The 20,483-nt window shown below is 35.2% G+C and overlaps 1 protein-coding gene across 1 annotated transcript in view; it reads left to right on the top strand.

The window, feature by feature from the left end:
* Vav3 (vav guanine nucleotide exchange factor 3) overlaps positions 1-20,483 on the top strand; it is a 357,495-nt gene that overhangs the window by 248,366 nt on the left and 88,646 nt on the right. The window contains exon 19 of the mRNA XM_077791577.1: positions 4,795-4,840. Within this exon, the coding sequence (XP_077647703.1) occupies positions 4,795-4,840 (46 nt within the window). The remainder of the gene's footprint in view (positions 1-4,794; positions 4,841-20,483) is intronic.

Below are 20,483 nucleotides of genomic sequence, written 5' to 3'. Positions count from 1 at the left end.
GGTTTTATATTTCTTGTCATTTTCCATTTGAGCACAAATGTGATTAGTGTTATGTCCTATTGAGCAAATCAAGATCTGATAACATTTTCATTTGGATTTATGCAATCTCCTAATGGCTTAGAAGTATGTGATCCCTGTTACTTCTCAGAGTAAAGTAACTTAAAAAAAAAAACACAAAAGAATGAAAAATATGCAGATTGTAGACCACCATGGAATCATGGCCTTGGCGTTCAACCAAAAGTAATAAAATTTTCACCTGACTCTGCCAAAATAGCAAAAGGTTTTTTTTTGTTGTTGTTGTTGTTTATTTGTTTTAGGTGCTGAGAATCAAATCCAGGGACTTTGTGTTGCTAGACAAGCACTTTACCACTGAAATATACCTCTGGTGCCATAGCAAAAACTTTTTTAAAGTACCACAGCAAAGTAAAATATAAAATGCATGTGATTAGTTACATAAATGAAAAGTAGTCTGCAAATTTCACAAAAGAATCATTACCAAATGATTTTAACATGTACCAATTATCTCTTTTTAAAAGTGCTATCAATCCCTAACACCAAGAAATAAAATAGCAATAAAAGTATTACATTATTAGTATGTTTTTAATAAGCTATAACTTATATACCAAAACTTCTGCACTAAAGTTGACAAAAACAATGAAAAATACAACTGAATGTATGTGGTACAGAAGAGGTACTTGTTCCTCTTCTGCATGAGCACATGGTTTACACAGGTAGAGTCTCAAGAGTGTGACAGCAAGAAGCTCCTGTTAGATACAGCTCTGTAGTGTGTCTGTTAAGTGTGCTTTAGAATCTGGATTCTAGATCAAGGAATACATAACAAGATAGACAATAATAATTTTTAAAAAATAGGCCACAAGTTCTTTTAGGGTGAAGTAAATTTACCAAAAATTCCTTCAGTATTTCATCTGCAGAAAGGTTCTTCATCAGTGTGTCAGGGTTCCTTTTCCAAGGAAGATGCTTTTCATTTCATTTTAATAAGGTAATGTGAAGTGGGTGTATTTACAGAAAGAAAGTGTGCTAATAAGAAGTGGTTAATAATTTTCACATATTAAAATAATTTTCTCAGGTACTTATATACTCTTGAAAATGACACATAAGCCTATTAATAAAAGGAATTAATTTTCACATTTTTTAAATGTGGCATCAGGTAGCAATAGGTTTTTGAGCGACTTGCTTAACTTTTCATATAAGATGTATGGTTTTTATTTAATGTGTGACTGACTGTACTGAGAATCTCTACTTTTCTGGAGGAAGAGTGTGGGGAGCTCTCATGCTGGCCAGTGTACTTGGAAACCTTAGTTGGTTCAAGGAAGAACTGTAGCAAAAAGAAGATTAAGAAGCATCTTTTCACTCCATAACAATGTGTTCACTTTCAATAACAAATATTCTCCCCCCAAGTTGATGATGAAACCTTTTTAGAGTTCTGGATTTTTTTTTATTCCTTTCCCCTCTTAATAACTTTCTTTCTCTCCTTGAATTGGTTGAAAGTTCTCTTCTGTATGTCTTTTAAGAGCATTTTTGTGAATTTTTATTTTAATTTCACACTTGGTTCTCAAGGTAGATCAGGTTCTGATAGCCACGGGATCCGTAGGCTCCATGGCCACACTCATTCCAGAGTGGCCCTTCAGGACCCCTTCAACTTCGAGAAGCAAGTTTATCATTACACACCTATTCAGCTACTTTGAATCCACTCCTTAATGTGGGTTAAGATAGAAGAACCAGATGCCAGATAGCAAATGAAGATTTGCTTGTTTTATTGGTAAAACCAACAGAAATAATTGTCTTTTTCCCCCAAAGAGGAAAGAACACAAGTGAGATTTTTGGATAACAAAGATTTTTTTTTTTTTTTTTAAAGACAAACTGTCAGAGAAGTGCCAGTTGTGGTGGCCTGTGCTTGTAATCCCAGCTGCTTGGTAGGCTGAGGCAGGAGTATCACGAGTTCAAAACCAGCATCAGCAAACCAGCCTTAGTGAGGCATTAAGCAACTCAGTGAGACCCTGTGTCTAAATAAAATATAAAATAGGATGTGGCTCAGTGGTCAAGTGCCCCTGAGTTCAATCCCCAGTGTTAAAAAAAAAAAAAAGTATTAAGTAATGAAGCAAGAAATAATTACCAGGTGCTTATAAAATCAGGTTTGTTCTTCAACCCTTCTAGGTAGATCAAAAGAGATTGAGAAGGCCCTGAAGACCGATTCTCATGGTCTCATGGGTTTGTAACTGAGAACTCCCAGAATGGCTAGTAGATAATGTTGTTCTCTCGTTCCCCTTTTCTTGCTGGGGACAAGAGCCTGTTCAGTCTTGGCCTAGGCTTTTGAGAATCCAGATCTGGGAGGAAAGTCTGTGGGACAGGGATGAGAGAATGACAGTTGAGTGTTGCATTTTAAAATTGTTTAGTGTATTCCTTTTTTTTTTTTTAACTTTTTAGGTGCTTTGAAAGTATAATAAAATCAAACTCTATCAATAGTCTCACGAGCTGATATTCCCTCCTATTTTTATAATTTATCACATAGTTCATGCCCACTTTTCCTGCAGAAAAGTTTGTTTGCAGTGTGACTAATTTTCAGTGACTTTTCAGGAAGAAGAATCTGAACCATAAACGGGGAGCCAGCCGGGCACACTGGTGTGCCTGTATCCCTGCTATTCAGAGACTGAGGCAGGAATATCCCTTGAGTCCACGATTTTGGGGCCTGCCTGGGCAATATAGCAGGACCCTGTCTCAAGAACAAAACAAAGCAAAAAGAAGTAAAACAGTAACTCAGTTCAAGAATGTATCATTTAGGTGAACTTAAACATTCAAAATTTTATGAAGTTAATGATAGTGATAATAAATTCTCTCTTAACAAGCCTTACCATGTGGCAAGAACCCTTCTAAGCACTTAATGTAAATTAACTCACTTAATTCTGTGAAGTAGATGCTATTATTATCCCCATTTTGTAGATGAACAAGCTGAGGCAAAGAGATGTACTGAATTTGAACTTAGTTTTATTCTCTAAGCTGTATTCTTAATAATCCTATTATGTTTTCTTTTTTCACATTTTAAGTTTACAGTTTCTAAATAGGGCTGGTTTAGGGATTCTAGGACTCTGACTCAAAGGTTGAATTCTTTCTTGCCACCCAAGCACTTTGATAATAGAACTTAGAATATCAGATGAAAGACAGTTTCTAATGCACATTAAGAAGGTAATGTACAAGAGAAGTCAATAATGGCAAGATAGCCATCATTATATATATATGCCTATTGCAAATATAGTCAGTCGTATTGTCCTTTATATGGGAAGTCCAGAAAGTTTGTAAAATGTCAGGGAGAATGAGTTTTCCTTTGAAAGCAATTTTCTTTCACGTTATTGGGTATGAATCTGTCACTATCAGGCTTCCCCTTTCTGTGCAGTGGCCACCAAGAGGCCCAGGGTAGCATTTGCCTCTCAAAGAGACTCTGTTTATAATAGTTATTCCAGTACAGCTATCTGTCATGCTCAACAGAACTTTAATGCTCACTTTAATGATCCTGTTTGTCTTTTTAAAAATCCATTTTGAAAGCAGTTGTGGTGAAAAAAAAAATTACGTTTTTAAAGTTTTTTCCAATTCTTTCACCTGTGCCTGAGAATCTGCTAGATTTGGCTTTGAGGCCCTTTGGAAGGCTCAAAGACCCTGTTTCAACCATTTGACTTGTGAGTAAAAAACAACTTCAGAAGGAACCCTGAGAAAAATCCATGACTAATGTGTATTTAGCAAAGCCAAATGTGCTCTGAATGAAACCAAGTTTCCACATACAGGCACAAAACCCAACATACATAAAAAGAAAATTGCTTTTGTGAAAATCTGGATTATATGGTAGTCATAGACTCAGCTTCTTATCCAGTTGTATAATAAAAAGTGAAAAATCAAGTCCTTCTTAATTAGTGAGATTACCATAGTTATTAGGTGAGAATGAATTCAATGCATGTGAAATCAAATGTGTAACCATGCATTTCAAAAAATTTAAATCTCTTTCTCTTTTAAATTTTATCTATGGATTCCTTTTCTAAAATAAGAATTCACTTTTATGGTTTCAGAGCTGCAAGTTCTGTTTTTTTTCTTTCCTTTTACTTTTCTTTTTCTTTTTTTTTAAGTATTCAGATAACAACTGGTCCATAGTTAAAATATTAGACTCATTTGAGTGTTTGCTAAAATCAGAGTTTCAGAACTTGGTTTTGAGGTTGCATATTTTTCTTCTTTCTCTATTATGTCAGGTCTCAGAAAGAGGAGTTAAGAGTTTTAGCAGATCAATTTAAGGCTATTATTCATATGGCTTTTCTGAAAACATTTCCCAACCCCAAATGGCTGCCTGGGCTTTGTTCTCCTATTTCCTCTAGTCACTATAACTTAAAAAAAAATCACAGTATCTGGAATTGGCACACAAAAATATTTCTTTTTCTTGGAGTCATATCAATGACTTGTCAAATGTAATGATGTTTGCTGGGCATATTCCTGTAATCCCAACTACTCTGGAGGCAGGATGATCGCAAGTTCTAAGCAGGCCTGGGCAGCATAGCAAGACCCCCCTCAGAGGCAATAGGAGATGGAATGATGTTCAAATGGAAGTCTTATTACAGAAATTAAAAGGGTTAAATAATACAAACAAACTTTTAAGACTGTTTTGTTCCAATTTAGTCATGCTTTTATTTTGAAAAATACAGCATTTGCTGAGCTTACAAAATGTCAGAGGTAATGTAATTTCATAACGCCAAATGACCAATACATCTTTGTTTTGCTTTGTTTTACCTTTCTTGGCAGAAACGGACCAATGGACTCCGAAGAACTCCCAGACAGGTGGATCCAGGTGCGTTTCTCATGATATATCCTATAATGACTTCAGTTAAGGAATTGCTATAGAAAGTCAGGTATATTCTTGGCCTTTGTTCCTCACAGCTTGGTATATACTGTATGACCAGGAGGCAAAGTTCCAAAATGTAAATCATTCACATGATGTGTAACCACAGTGCCACACTCTTTCCACAATCAGCAGTTGGGCTGGTTATTTGCTTACTGAACCACCTCAGGGTGCCTGGCTAATGCTAACATATCCCAGCATCCTCCCTTTGCTCCCTCCTAAATCTGGTAAGAAAACCAACCAGCAAGATGACCCTTACAAATTACAATTTTTCTGAGGGAGTTGGGAAGAGCATACAAATGGTACCTCTCCATTTCGGAAGTTTCTTAATCTTATGTCTGTATGATTTTATAATAGAAGCATGTTTTCAAAATTGAGGACTTTGTGAACAAGTGTCCTCTCTGGAGATCATTGATTTGTCTATAGAAAACAGTTATTTTCTACTTAATTTTGTGAGGTTTGCCATGTCATTATGTTAGTGTAATTATTTTGTTAATCTATTAAGCGATGCCTTCCTGAATTTAATTATGAAATATTTTGTTCTGTATGTGATCCTGTTATTACAGGTAAAGGGTATTCACAGCTAAAGAATTCCAAATATATGAACTTGATAATAAATCAAGTGGAACATGAAGAATGGAGTAGCCTTGCTGGAAAATAATGTAGATTATGTGTTTTGTTTTGTTTTCTCATCATAAGCAGTGTTCGCCTAGTCATAAAGTTTAGTTTTCAAAGCATTATAGCTTTTAACTGAAACCACACCCATCATAGCCATGCCAGTTTATGAGCTGTCTGGGATTTATAGCAGCTTTGCTGCCTCTGGCTTGAAATTGCCTCACTTGTGTCATGGGATCAGTTTAAATCTTTTAACTACAGAACAAAATTGAGGCCATTAAAAAAATAGGGTTCTGGTTTACTTTTTAATAGTTCTAACTTTCCCAAGACAATACCCTCTGCAGAGGACTCTGCAATAATATTCAGAAGTTACTTCTCCTGTTTAGTAGGAGCGTATGACCATGAAGATACTATTTTTTTTCTTATTTCATGTGAGTTGTATTTCTATTTCAGAAGATCATCTAACCTTTCTAAATGTATTTTTAATTTTTTTTCTTTCTCCTATGTTCATTTTCATTTAGACGGTTTCCCTCCAGGGAAATGCATTTCTATATTTAGAGTGTGTCAGTAGGAACACATTTAACTCTTTAACAATTTATTTTATAGCTAACATAAATTGGGATTTCACAGATTATAAATGTGGCCAAGTAGTTCAATAATAAAATACATTTATACTCCTTTATCCTAAAGGGGATGGTATTGTATAGTTGTAACTATTTTGGTGTTTCTGTATGTCTAAAAATTTTAGAACTTCATGAAACATAAACTTAAAAATGCAAAAGTACGGTTGTATGTTTGTGAACGTATTTAGAAAAAAATTCTATTAGGTATACTAAGTCTGTATGAGTATCTTTCTCATTTTTCCACATTTTTGAGAAAGCCAAATGGTTAATAATCTTGCAGGTGAACCTGCTGGTTCACCTGTTTCGCCCATTAGCCATCTTTGGAGTCAGACTTGAATGATCTGTTTAGGATTGGTTGACTTTTGCTTCTCTGACTATTTCTGCTGACAAGGGACAAAGCTTTGTGGTCCAGAGTTAACCTTTACTTGATGACCCTCTTGCATTGATCCTGATGGAGTCATTGTTTAGCAGATTTTCACACTTGTGGAGTGTTTTATCCAAAGTATTTAAACTGGTGATCTTCACAGTGGAGGCTACATGGGCAGACTGCTTCCAAGAAGCCCTGCTTACTGTTTGCTTTTACTGTTGAAGTTCCTTTTGTCTGTTTATTTTTTCCTCTCCTAGCTAATTTAGTTGTCATCTCCAAGTGCTAATACACTGATGACTTTCCAGGGCCTTATTTGGGGGGGGGGGGGGTTTGTAGTAAAAAGGATTAAACCATTTGGGAGGTCAGGTGTAACTACTTCACATCAGGTTCAAATTTCAGAACCATGTACAAAGGTAAGTTATATATCTTCTCTATAGACCTTTTGTGTTGGAAAAGAACTTAGTGCATAATTCCATGGGGTAGGAGGTACTTAGAAAATATTTGTTACATGAATTAATGAATGACTATATACTTTTTTTGTAGGTAGGGGTTGGCTTTCTTGCTTTATAAATTCTTCTTGCTTATGTGCTAATAGACTATGTCAGGGTCCACTGGTGGAAAGTAGCAGGGCTCTCAGCCACACTGGCTGGGGATGGGATTGGATTTAGCTGTTTCCTTGCTGTTTGACCTTAGGCAATTTGCTTTCTCTTTGTGTTTCCTCATTTTAAAGGTTACCAATGGCAGTACCTACCTTAAAAAGTTGTTGTGAGCATACATGAATAAATACTTGTAAAGTGCTTTTCAAATTGCCCAGTATGTAGTAAATGCTAAGTGGTAGCAATTATCATTCTAATTAGTTTGTATTAGATTTTAATATTGTCTATTTTGGCATTTAGAGAATCAATAACATTTGCCAGTTATTTCTTTGCAAACAGACCCTGAATTTTATGTTGAATTTTCATTGAAGCAATAAGTTATATAATCATAGTCATTTCCAGACTTGGAGTTATTCCCTGCTTACCTAATGACTGTCATGCTCTTTTGCTCATCTTTACCAATATACTCAGTCAACAGTAATGTTTGAGAGGTGATTTTTTGTGTGTGAAATTAGTGTTTGTGATTACAACAAAGAAACAAAAACTACCAAGGTTGAAAATGCACAGTGTGAAGTTTTATTCTAAACCAAGGAAGATGTGAGCTGTGGGTTTACATTTTGGCTTACTAGCACATTTTTAAAAACATTAGCTCTTTATTAATAATTGTGGATAATATTTGTCTTTGCTCTTTATTTTTTCTTGTCTTCTATTGTGTGCTAAGAAATTTATCAACTTATAATCTTGACTGCTTTTATAAATTTAGTAATGTGTTAGATGCAAATTGTGGTAGCTCTTTTGAATTACTTAAATATAGCAGAGTATTTTCATCAGTTTGTACTTTTCTTCCTGAGACAGATGTTAGTATCAGAAAAACAACACTTGTAACAGACAGATCAATTATTTCAGGAACACGGAGGTGCTAGGCCTTTTTCAAGAACATGAGATCATAAATCTCAAGAAAATCAGAGCACTGGTGTAATATTTTTCACCTAAAGTGGCACTCAAGGTCAAAGTTACCAATTAAATTTTAATACTGAGCTTTAAAGTTTTTTTTTTCAATCTAAGTATAGTAGATACAAGATTTATTTCAGTTTGCATATAGTCTGTCTGTATGCCAGGGCATGTGTTCTTTCCACCAAATCCACGTTTTTTTGACTGTGGTGAAATTGTCCTGTATTTGTAAAACTCACTGCATCCTGTATTTAAATCCACAGTCTCTACCTTTTAAAACATTCAGGCCATTTTTGGGTGTTGTGCTGCCTGTAGGTTAGAAGGGGTAGATGGCAAATGTTTAGATAGCTCACTCCCTTTCTGAGTTTAAGTTACTCATGTAATCTGTGATAACCTTGAACAGTATATGACAAGATGATAGTTAAATTGATGGGTTCTTCCTGAGATCTTCAGGTTCCCCTGTGCTCTTTGTTAAACTCTTGATTACAAAGAGATACCTGTGACTTTGGCTGTATTTATATTCACCCAGAAGATCTCCTAATCATGTCTAAGTACAGACAGCTTCAAGATGGTCACTTTCTCTTTCTGAAGGGAAGGATTGTTGTTTGCCACTTATACTGTTTGTTCTTATGTGAAGAAAGGAATTCAAATAATCTTTACTTCATTACCAGCTTCATGCCCTACATGACATTAAGCACAGCAGTGTCATTAATTAAAAACATGGTCTCTCTCCACAAATATTTATGTTCTATCTAGAAAAGGAATAGAGGCACAGTTTTGACTGCATAAATGAGTATATATATATATCTATACATATATATGTATAGATATATATATATATATACACACACACATATACAATGTTTTATATATATAAAACATTGTAGTATTATATAAATTTTACATATAGATCCATTATGGTATAACATAGTATCTTAACAACAATTGGTAATAATCCTGTAAATATACATGTATACATAAATATCTATAATTACCCCATACACTCAAAAAAGCAAAATAAATTGGAAAAGACAAGCAGATGTGGGCTCAAATTATTTTTAAGCTGGTTTATGTATAGCTGTTTTTATTTATATAAAAATCTGTTATGCTTGTTTAGTATTGAATTACAATTTAATGTGATTCTCCTTAGTGTTTTAATTTCAAAGGATTACTAAATGCATTCCAAGTCTAAATAAAATTGTTTCTTTTAAATTTGCTTTTAAGTATATTATCAATTTGCTCCATAGAGAAGTTTTATATTTTAGTTTCCAAATAGAAAACATTGAAGAGAAAAATAGCAATGCAGTATTTTTTAAATCATTGACCTGAAAACATATTTTCCTTCTTTTTTTAATGAGGGAAACTAATATATATTCTTGAAGGTTTTAGGAAATCAGCTTTTGTCTGTAATCCATAAGAAAGTTTCCATATATTGTAATATTTCCATATTAACTGGTCAAATCTCTTTCCGTCTCTTCTGTTATCTCCAAACCTAATTTCTCATCAAATATGTTACGATTTATGTCCTAATCTAAATATTGGGAGCAAAATTGTGAATGTGTAAATATATACTTCACAGTGAAAGAAATAAACTTGAAAAAAAAAACTGGGACAGCAGAATCCAGTGATTAAGATTCATTGCAGAGAAATGAGAAATCCAAGGCGTGAACGAATACTGGGGAACATGCTCTGGTTTTTAAAATAGCAAATTCTTTTTTTTTTTCTGCTTCTATTAAACTAGGAACAATAAGACTAGTTTTGCACTAAGGCAATTGATCCCCTTGTAGTTATTTTCAGGACTACCTTCTAATTCCCTCTACCATGATAACAGATTTCTGAAATGAACATCACATTCCCTGGCTCGCATCTTTTTTGGCTGGAGGATTTGCTTCTCCCTTTCAAAGCTCACTCTTGAGTTAGCAAAGACTCACTACTGCTGTCTGGCAGACCCATACATGCCTTGCCAAACAGGTTTTTTACACTGCTCAGGTACCTTCAGAAAAAGGAGAAAGTGGAGGTGAATTTTTGCAAATATGTATGGGGGTTCTTTTAGATAGCAAAGATGGCATCAGTAAGGTGATTATTGAAATAGTAAAATATTTGGATTATCGTATGCAGAATCTGCTTCTGGGTCTTTTTTGAACTTCTTACATTTTTTTGTTATCGTAGTAAGTATGTCTTTAGAAGATAAAGTATCTATCTACTAAATATTTAGAGAAACATTCTAAAGAGGAAGTCTTGAACCTATGAGCTACTGTGATGAAATGATCCTTATCTGGAAGATCAGCTATGACCCACATTTCCTTGTCCATATCTTTGGCCATGATAGTTGAATGCTTTTCTACTTCAGAAGAAAAAGAATCTGCTATGTAATGCTAACTAGGGAAAGAAATTTCAGAAATTTCTGATGGGCTCAGGTCTAAAGGTTTAAATGAAAGAAACCAGGTAGGTTAAAAACATATTAGTTTCCAACAACCATATTTGACACAGGTGATATCCAGCAGCTCTCAGGAAAGAGGACATTGAAAATGTATGCCTTAATATTAAAATAGATGATGATCTTACTAATACCACAGCTCTATGGACAAAGAGTGAGAATGTTTATCACACCAATTAGAACATTGGAGTACAGTTTGTGGAGTTTCCGTCAAAATGACTCATATTGGTAATTATCTTTCAGCATATTCAAATCAAGTGATTTTTAAAATTTTAATTTGAATGAAAGGAAAAGCTTATGTTAGGTTCTTATAATTGGTTTTACAGATCATTTTTTGAGACCTATTTTTTTTTTCTGTGTAGATAGGAGAAATTTATGGATGTTTGCTGAAGTTGGAATTTTGTTAGATAAGAAATACAAACTTGTTTAACAATAATACTGCTCAGATTATGATGAACCACCCTCATGTGTGGTATTGGTTTAGTTGGTGTAGTTGACAATCAATGTATCTGGGGCAGAATTCATTATGAACTGAAGAAGTTCATAGGGCATGGTGACAGAATTTTAATAGTTAATCAGTCAATGTAACTTTACTGGAAATACAGATGTTTAAATTGAAGGTATAAGTCTGTTACCAGTTCAAGTCTATGTCAATCACTATAATTTTGTTAGGAACATGAAGCATTTTCCAACTAGTTGAAGAAAAAACAGGAAAGGCATACCTACTTCAGCAACTCTGAAGTCCAGAGTGTTTCCCTCTAGGCAGAGTTGGAACCAGAGACTCAATTGATACCCTCAGGGATCAGTTTCTCTCTGTGTCTAAATTCTCCTTCCTTCTTTGTTGACTTCCTACCAACAGGTACCTCATGTAGGTTTGTCCCATTTATAGGCAAAAGTGCTCATTAGCAACTCTCAGAAGAGCTGGTCACCATAGCTAGTGAATCCTGAGAAAACAGAACACCTTTTTACAAGCATATCTGGCAAAAATTCAGGGAGGGCTTTAATTGTCCTGGTCTCAACCCTTGGCTTATCTCTGAAGAAATCACTGAAGCCTGGCTTCCTGTTATATGTTCACCTGGCTTCTGTGGCCATTTCCAGAACTGGGCTGGGACTGAACTAGCCTGTCTACAAGGAATTTGTATTGTGCAATTCTACTTATAAAATGGGCTGGTGGCAGGGGTGGAGAGAAGCTTGGTTTGAGCAGATTATAATATATATCTATTACCATGCATAGCAGTTTTCAGAGAGTTCTCCTTGAGCGCACTGATGGGTTCCCTACCTCTTCTCCCTGCTTCTTTTTCCATTTGTAGGTTCTTCTCTTTGGTCCTTGTTATTAAAAGAGATAATCATTACCCTAGATACATGTATGACTGCACATATGGTGTGAGCTACATCATGTACAATCAGAGAAACGAAAAGTTGTGCTGCAGTTGTGTACAATAAATCAAAATGCATCCTGCTGTCTTATACACCTAATTAAAAATAAATTAATTAATTTAAAAAATAAGAACTAAAAAAAGAGGTAAATCCAGAGGAAGGTACCTAAAGCAGGAAGTGGAGATTCCCAGGGAAAGTTAATCCTGTTATCTTTGGTTTGCAGCAATACTATAGTTTTCTTGCCTCACAATTGATCTTGTCATGCAGTCATTGTACGTAAAATATCAAGTTGATATTCTCCTTTGAATGCAGATAATGTGCTCTTAGAATATGATAATCTTTTGTTTCCTCTGTTACCTACTGGCCATTAGTTGGGATTTATCCATCAGATTAGAGAGCAGAGCAAACAGGACCTAATATAACATGCTTTGTAGGGACAAGAGGGATGACAGATATCCTCCCTGATGGAAGAAGGGTCAGGGCCAAAATGTTGGGGGGAGCAGAGAACGCAGTCCTCAAGGCACAGAGTTTAGGCGACAGCCTGCCACTATGGCAATGAGGGAGAGATGAGGAGAGAGAGAGAGTAGAGAGAGCTTCCTTAGTTTTGTCTGCATTCAGCACTTTCACTCAGGTCAGCACTTTCAGTCACCAGAGGCAGCCTGTGTGGTGGTTCACAGGGCTCTGCAGAGCCAGAGGCCAGGTTTGTACCTGCTCTTCTACTTACTGGTCATATTATCTTGAGAAAGCTTACCTGTTCAGCATCTCGAAAATGTAGATAATTGTAGCAATCCCATTCTAGTGTCATTATGAAGATTAAAAGGAATAGTAGACGAAGCATTCATCAAAGTTTAGAACATCATAAGTACTCTGTGAGAGCAGTGCTAGTTATTATCAATACCTATGCACATCTACATCAGGTTTCTATTGCTGTGTAAAGAGTCGCCCTAAATCCAGCAGTGTAAAATTAACATGTACTTATTATCTCATGGTTTCTGTGAGTCAGAAATCCAAGCATGGCTTCATTGGATTCTCTGCTTCATGTTTCATCATAAAACCTCACTTAAGACGCTGGTCAGGGCCGGATCTCATCTGAAGACTTACCTAAGGAAGGTCTACTTTCAGCCTCTTGTCTTGTTAACAGGATTTCTTTCCTTTTGGCTGCTGGACTGAGGACTTCAATGCTTAGCACAAATTCCCAGAAGCTGTTTCCTATTCTTGGCTATATGAGACTTTCTAATGGGGATGCTTGCTTCAGCAAAGTGTGCAAGCTGAGAAGGAGATAGGGTCTCCTAGTAAGATGGAAATTGAAGTCTTATATAACCCAATTACAGAAGTGATGTTCCATCATGACTAGCTGGGATTTTTCAGCAGAGGAAACCAAAGCTCTGAGAGGATGAGTAATTTATCCAAGGCCACATAGCATCTAGTGGGTGCCAAACTTAACCACAGTGTGTTTAGTTCTAGAGACCCTTCTAAAGATCTTCTATGTACCCTCCTTATGGCATGCTTAGGACAGAGAAAAGCTCATTTTCTGAGGTCTAGCTCTATACGTGAAAATTAGCAATGGATTTATTAGTGGCTGTTGTTACTAACCAGATTTAGGGGTGATTTTATTTTATGCATTGTTAATTTTGAAAATGTTAATCTGAAATTGCTACAGTATTTCAATTAATTTGGGCGACTAAAACTTAGCACCAGAAGAATCTCTAGCAGAGGATAAGGCAGCTAATTAGAGGTTCTGAAACAAACAACTATAGACATGGGCACTGACACATGCCGTGTAGATGACGCCCAGCAGAATTCACTCTGCTTTGCAGTTCTGAAATGCAAAGAATGGTTCTTTCTGGCAGACTAAAGACTAAACTTGAATGTAGTTGACTTTTTTAAAAGCTATTTTAAGGGCTGGGGTTGTGGCTCAGTGATAGAGCACTCGCTTAGCACGTTTGAAGCACTGGGTTCAATCCTCAGCACCACATAAAAATAAATAAATAAAATAAAGGTATTGTGTCTAACTACAACTAAAAAGTATTTTTTAAAAAGCTATTTTAAGGTGTTGTTTAATATATAATTTTAAAATATTACAGAATTTTGAAAAACTGCCTTCACCTTATTTTACATTGTTATCTTTTGGGTAACCAAACCAGAGATAGAAATACAATAAGCATCTGTTGCCCAGGGTTTATGTAGAGGTACAATAGCATACATATGTATTTTTTGTGTGTATTTTTATCTCCTTTGATAAGCTAGTTTTGCATTTTGAAAAGTTTATTATAAAGGATTCTGAAAATAATAAGGAAGCATAGAAAAGTTCCTTGGATAAATGCCTATCAGCTTCACTCAGGTGATCACCCTTTAAACATTTGTTGCATGCTTTTCTCTAGTACTTACTTTCTTTGTGCATAATTGCATGTTTATAAAATGTCTATAACTTTCATTTCGGTAATTTGCTTTTATCACTTTGTTTCATGAGCATATTTGTTTATTCAATTGTTTGTTCAACCATTTGACAAGTGTGCAGACTCCTTGTTGGGTTTACAGTAATGAACAGGATGTGTTTTCACTATGGAGAACAGTGTCACAGAGCAAAGGTAAGGGTGAGAATCAGTTCAGAGAAAAAGGCCACAGACTGAAAATACATGGTCATCCATGATCATCAGGAAATGGCATCTAAACCAAAATCCAAGATATGAGTAGGGGATTGACAGCTAAGGGGAGGGAGGAGCTGCAGGCTTTGCAAACAGCTATCTCAGAAGCCTTGAGGTTCAGAAAGCATGCAGGAGTGGGGCCGATGAGGGAGAGCTAAAAGGCAAAAACTGAGAAGCCTGCAAGGGCTCTAGGACTCCACAAAAGACATCTGAGTTTTTCTCAAGAGCAAATTGAGCTCTTGAATATTTTTAGCCAGTGAAGTGACATGGGCAGCAGAGACTGGTTGAAAAAATCATCCTAACTGTAATGCAAAAGGTATCTGGAATTAAGTACTCTTCAAATCACGTGAAGTGATTTCAGCATAATTTATTGCTGGACATGAGTTTTTCTAATTTTCATTTTTATAAATACTCTGAGTAATGTGTACATAATTGCCCATGTGGCTGATTATTATTTTGATGTATATTTTGGAATTGCTCACAGAATTGTAATCTATTACTTAAAAAAGTTAAATAAGTTATTACTTAAATAAAAAGTTCAAATGTTATAAAAATTAAATAAAGTTAAAAGTACATATTTAATAGAATTCAAAGGAATAGAAACTTCCTAAGCATAAACTCAATAAAATATCAATAATTTTGAGTACTTCCAAATGTAAAACCTTATATAGATCATTTTTACAGTTCTGAAGATCAAACCCAGACCCTCACTCATTGTGCAAGGCAAGCGCTCTACCACTGAGCTACATTTTAAACCCCAAACATTACATAGAAGTAAGCCAGAAAAAATATGGAAGTGTTTTCAATAAATATGTGGTTAACATCAACTTATTTTTCTTATAAATCATTTAGAAAATTAATCATCAAGGGAAACTTTTTGTATCAAAGCATATGAACTCTAAGAATCTAGGTACTTACATTACAGAATTGCCTTTTAGAAATATTACATTCAAAGGGACTGGGGGAGGGACGTGGGAGAAAATGGAGAAATGCTGGGGAACAATATTGACCAAATTATATTGTTATAGCGTATGCATGTACAAATATGTAGCAACAGATCCCACTGTCATGTGTAATTCTAATGTACCAATAAAAATATGGAAAAAGGAAATATTGCATTTAATTATATCTCCATTGCTAATATAAGAGAATATGTCATATTTTATGCTAGCACTCTAAATTCTTATTATAAGCCATTGGATAGCAAAAAAAAATCATATCTTAGTATTTATATCACAGTTACAGATGTTCCTCAACCGTATGATGGGATAATGTCAGATAAACGCATCGTAAACTGAAAATATCATGCTTCACCCAACTTCACAGCCTAACTATGTAGCACACTGTAGCAAGTTGCTTTTTCCACCTTGTGATTTCGAGGTTGACCCCGGGCTGTGGCTGGCTGCCACTGCCCAGCATCTCAAAAGTATTTTACTGCAGGTCCAGCTCAGGAAAAGGTCAAAATGCAAAATTTAAAGTATGGTTTCTCCTGGACACATATCAATTTCACACCACCAGAAAGTCCAAAAGTCATAAATGGAACCATTCTAAGTCGAGGGAGTATCTTAATATAGTCATACCATGATAGGACCATGCATGATTTTAGGCCAGATGGATTCCTTTTAATGTTGATTGTATGTTTGTATCATTCTTATGTTAATTTTCTGCTTATCCTGCACCTATTTTTATGATCAACATTTGAAATCCTTTTTGTACTTTTTGTGGCTTCTATATAAATTTTTTAATTTACAAGTGGTCAAAGTTACTGATATTTCATTTATGGTTTCTTTTATTGCTTTTATGTTTAGGATTTTCTCCTCCCTTTAATTCTGTTAAATATGTACTTCTAACTTTGTTAATTTTTGTAACATTTGCCCATTTAATTTATTTAATATAATAACTTATTTAACTTTTTAAAGTAATCGATTATAGTTCTGTGAGCAGTTCCAAAAATCTGCATCAAAATATTTGGGGGAGGGGAGGAATTTATGTTACAACATTTTACAAATTTAAATTACCTTTTTATTCATTTCTTAACAGCCCATTACATTATGTACTTTTTATTTTGTGCTTTATTAGATACATGGTTTGCTCAGATAATAAGTTGTCTTGCGCAAAATATGTCACAATATATGTTCCATATAGCTAAGAAATAACATTTTAACAAATATAAGTACTTTACATTGAGGCAGTCAAATTTTCTTGTTTTCAAAATGTGACCAAATAAGATTACCTCCCCTCAAGGCCTTTTGGAAGTAGGAGGAAAAACATTTTGTGGCTCTTCCCATTGCCCTCTTTCCCCTTGACCAAGCATTCTCTTTAATTTTACACATATTTTTCACCTTAATTTTCTCAGCTGCACTCAGGAGTAAGATGAGATATATTATTTTAAAAGATCTTCAGTTTTGATAATTTTTTCAGGAAAGAAATTCTCAGTTTCTATTTTATTTGAAATATGGAGTAGATGTATTCCCATTTTCAAAACAACCTGGAAATTCTACACTTCAGAGTTCTGATTTGGGAAGTTTTGTACAGTAGTCCCCCCTAAGTCATGGTTTTACTTTCTGTGCGTATAATTGTCACCAGTCCAAAAATATTAAATGGAAAGTCGCAGAAATCAACAGTTCATAAGTTTTACATTGCATGCCATTCTGAATAGAGTGTCCTGCTTTGTGCCACTGAGGACATGAATCACCCCTTTGTCCAGCTTGTCCACTCTGTTCAGTTCTTTTCTACTGGTTGCTTAGCAGCTGTCTCAAGTCTTAGTTATCAGATCAACTGTCCTGGTATTGAAGGGCTTGCATTCAAGTAGTCTATTTTACTTAACAATAGCCTTGATACCCAAGAGTAGTGATGTAAAGGAGGGGTCAGGGCACAACACATGGAAGGACAGATTATCCCTGGTACTATGTAACAGTGCTGTAGGGTATTAGAGGAAAAGCTATATATAGGATTCAGCACTCTCCACAATTTTAGGCATCCACTGGGGGGCTTGGAGCTCTCTGTACATTACCATGAAGACATGAGGTGTTTAATAAATATACTTTCTTGGAGAAGTTTATTGTAAGCAAGTATAATATCCCTTTGGTTTCTTGTCTGGCATATTGCTTCTGATGATCTGTTAGCTTCTGGCTCTGCAGATAGTAACACTAGCGCCTGCAGCTTTTGACTGCTTTTAATGGTCCATCAGAATACTGTGATACCTTCAATCCAGGACAGAACTTTCCTTCTTGGGACTAAGAAATATTCTTTGTTTGTTTAGAGTACATCCATAAGGTTATATAGGTGAAAGATGAACATTTTCATGTGTTTCTCCACCACCATCTACCACTTTATTGCTAATATTATAGCTTTTTACTCCCAGAAAAAGAAACTTGTCATTTTTAAAAAAATGCATATATAATGACAAAATATGGGGATCCCATATTTAAGTACTTTGTGCATCTTCCATTTAAATCCAGGCAGTATCCAAGAACAGAATCTGGCCAGTGGTTTTGAGAAAGTGAAATGGCAACACCTTCTTGGAATTTCAAACTGTTCAAAGATATTTTCTCTAGCAAAACAGGAAGAAATTGGAGAAAAGCATATGGACTCAGTTTGAGCATATGATGTATTTTCAACTTGAATCGGCACTTTACTCATATTTGTAGTGTGACTTAAAATTAATTTTGGTGAAGCATTTAGATTTGAGAGAGGAAAAAAATTCTATCTGGGACTAAATCAACATTTGTGGCATCTCATTAATCACTGCCTTATGCAACCACTTTCCTACCTAAAGAGAAGCTACTGGGATGAGAAAAGTTTATAATATTAATGCCAAGTGCAGATCTTGCCTCTCCAAAAAGGAGTTCATTAATCATCATCGAAGCACGAGAACAAACATACTTCACATCTCATGCCAATTTTTTAAATAACATTTCTAAAAGGAAAAAGAAACACTGTTTTTTAATCTTCATTTGAAAAGGTTTTAATTTAGTTGTTATTTAATTTGTGATAATGTTATGTAAATTTGATGTGTTCTGAGAATGTCCATGCATAATCTATAGCAGTAGAGTGTATTGGTTAAGAGTTTGGGCCCCTGGTTCATAGCAATCTGGGTCCAGATTCTTGGTTCTGTTAATTCCTTTCGGTGTGGTCATAATTTTAACCTGCAGAGAATTTTAAACACAATTCTCGGCACAGAATGACTGGCCAGTGACCAGCATTACTGTCACCAGAAGTAACACTACTTCCCACTAGGAGGAAGCAGTATATGGTCTTGACATTTGAAAATATGGGTTTCAATCTGACCTTGTACACAAATCTTAGGGCAATTTAATAAGCCTTCAGTTTCTTTTCTGTGAAATGGGGATACCAATATTCTATGTGTATCACAAGGTTATTGATTGGCAGAAGTGAGGTACTACCTTAATCGAGACTGAAAACTGATTCTAGTCATGACATATAAACTCGTGTAATATAATAAAAAATTAGTGCCAAATTATGAAATCTTTATTTTGCCATATGTCTCAAACTCTCAATGGTAACATTATTTGGGTGGGTGATTCATAGTTTTGCTTATATTTTAAGGTCAGTCATTTAATTTGTGTATCCTTTATGCAGTTTTCCATTATTGATTGATTGATTGATTGAAGTGCTAGGGATTAAACCCAAGGGCCTGTTCGTGCTGGGCAAGTGCTCTACCATTAAGCTATATTCTTAGCCCTCTAATGAATTTTTGCTCTTCTCTTTTTGTAACTATGTATTTATATCTCTCTTTTTTTCCTATCTTCTGAATTAAAAAAACAAAACTTTTTTATAAATAAGAAAAATTCATGAGAAACATAGGAATTTTCTAATAAATGAAAATGGTTATCTAGCTTTAAAAAAGAACTAAAATTGCATGTGAGAAAAGAGATTCACCAATTTAAACAATTATAAATTAACAAAAAATAAAATCTCATGGAAAAGCCAAACTGGCTGCAGTCCATGTTTGTGTAAGACCATCAAGCAAACCAGGTATCAGAGGTACAAATTGATCATGAAATTTTCAGGCTCTCCAAAAAATGTGTTCATTTCTTTCTTTCTTTTTTTTCTCCTTGTCCCCATTAGAAGACTTTCCCTTTCTCATTTTTTTCTTTATTTCTATGGTCCTTGCTATTAGAAGCATTGTCAAAAGCCAAAAGAAGAACAAGAAATTCTGAGGACATGGTTGAAGATGCAACCTTGAGGTTTCAGAAATCACAGGAGACAGGCCAGGCCCCTGTCCATCAACAATAGCCGGGGTGATTCTTTTTGTCCCCCTTTAAACAGTCAAGGATAAAGACGAGATCACGTGGACTCCTAGGAAGGCTTAGTTCATTTTTTAAGTCAAAATAGTTTAGAAAAAGGACACTGAGCAGAGTAGAATAGCAGGAGGTTTTTGTAAGGTGAAATGGAATGAAAGTACAGACAGGAATTTTTCTGTCTCCAATTTTAAAGAACACTGGCCTGACTTGTTTTTCTTTTCCTCCTGCATTCCTTTTGACCTTCTTATCAGCTCTTGACTTTCTCCCTTGGGGGATTTTCTTCATATAGTCAGCACTGACTCCTTCAGAAATCCTGAATCCCACGCTCTTATTTTATTGCGAAAGGGTGGATGAGAATTAACAAGTTGGGATAAGTATCTTGGAAACTGTTACAGGATGCCTCTGTAATATGACACTGCCAGCTATGAGCCAAGGTTACAGGAAAACTCCATTCAATGTATGGATCCAAATTGTAATTGTCACTTAGATATATAAGCTGAAGTTAACATTAGGTATCAGAAGTCCCTGCTGACTATCTGCATTCCTTTGACAGAACATTATTTGACAGTTGTCACTTTTCTCTTCCAGACTGCATCAACAGCCCAACTGCCCAGATTATGGTCTTCTCTCGGTATAGTCAGGGAAAAGTTGATGATTTGCTCAGTCTCTTTGTTTTACACAATCCATTGTACACCCCTCTTGCAAATTCTCATA

Source organism: Urocitellus parryii, chromosome 11 (genome assembly GCF_045843805.1).
Source record: "Urocitellus parryii isolate mUroPar1 chromosome 11, mUroPar1.hap1, whole genome shotgun sequence".
Lineage (NCBI taxonomy): Eukaryota > Metazoa > Chordata > Mammalia > Rodentia > Sciuridae > Urocitellus > Urocitellus parryii.
The sequence above is the reverse complement of the archived record's forward strand: the minus strand, read 5'-3'. Positions and strand labels throughout refer to the sequence as shown.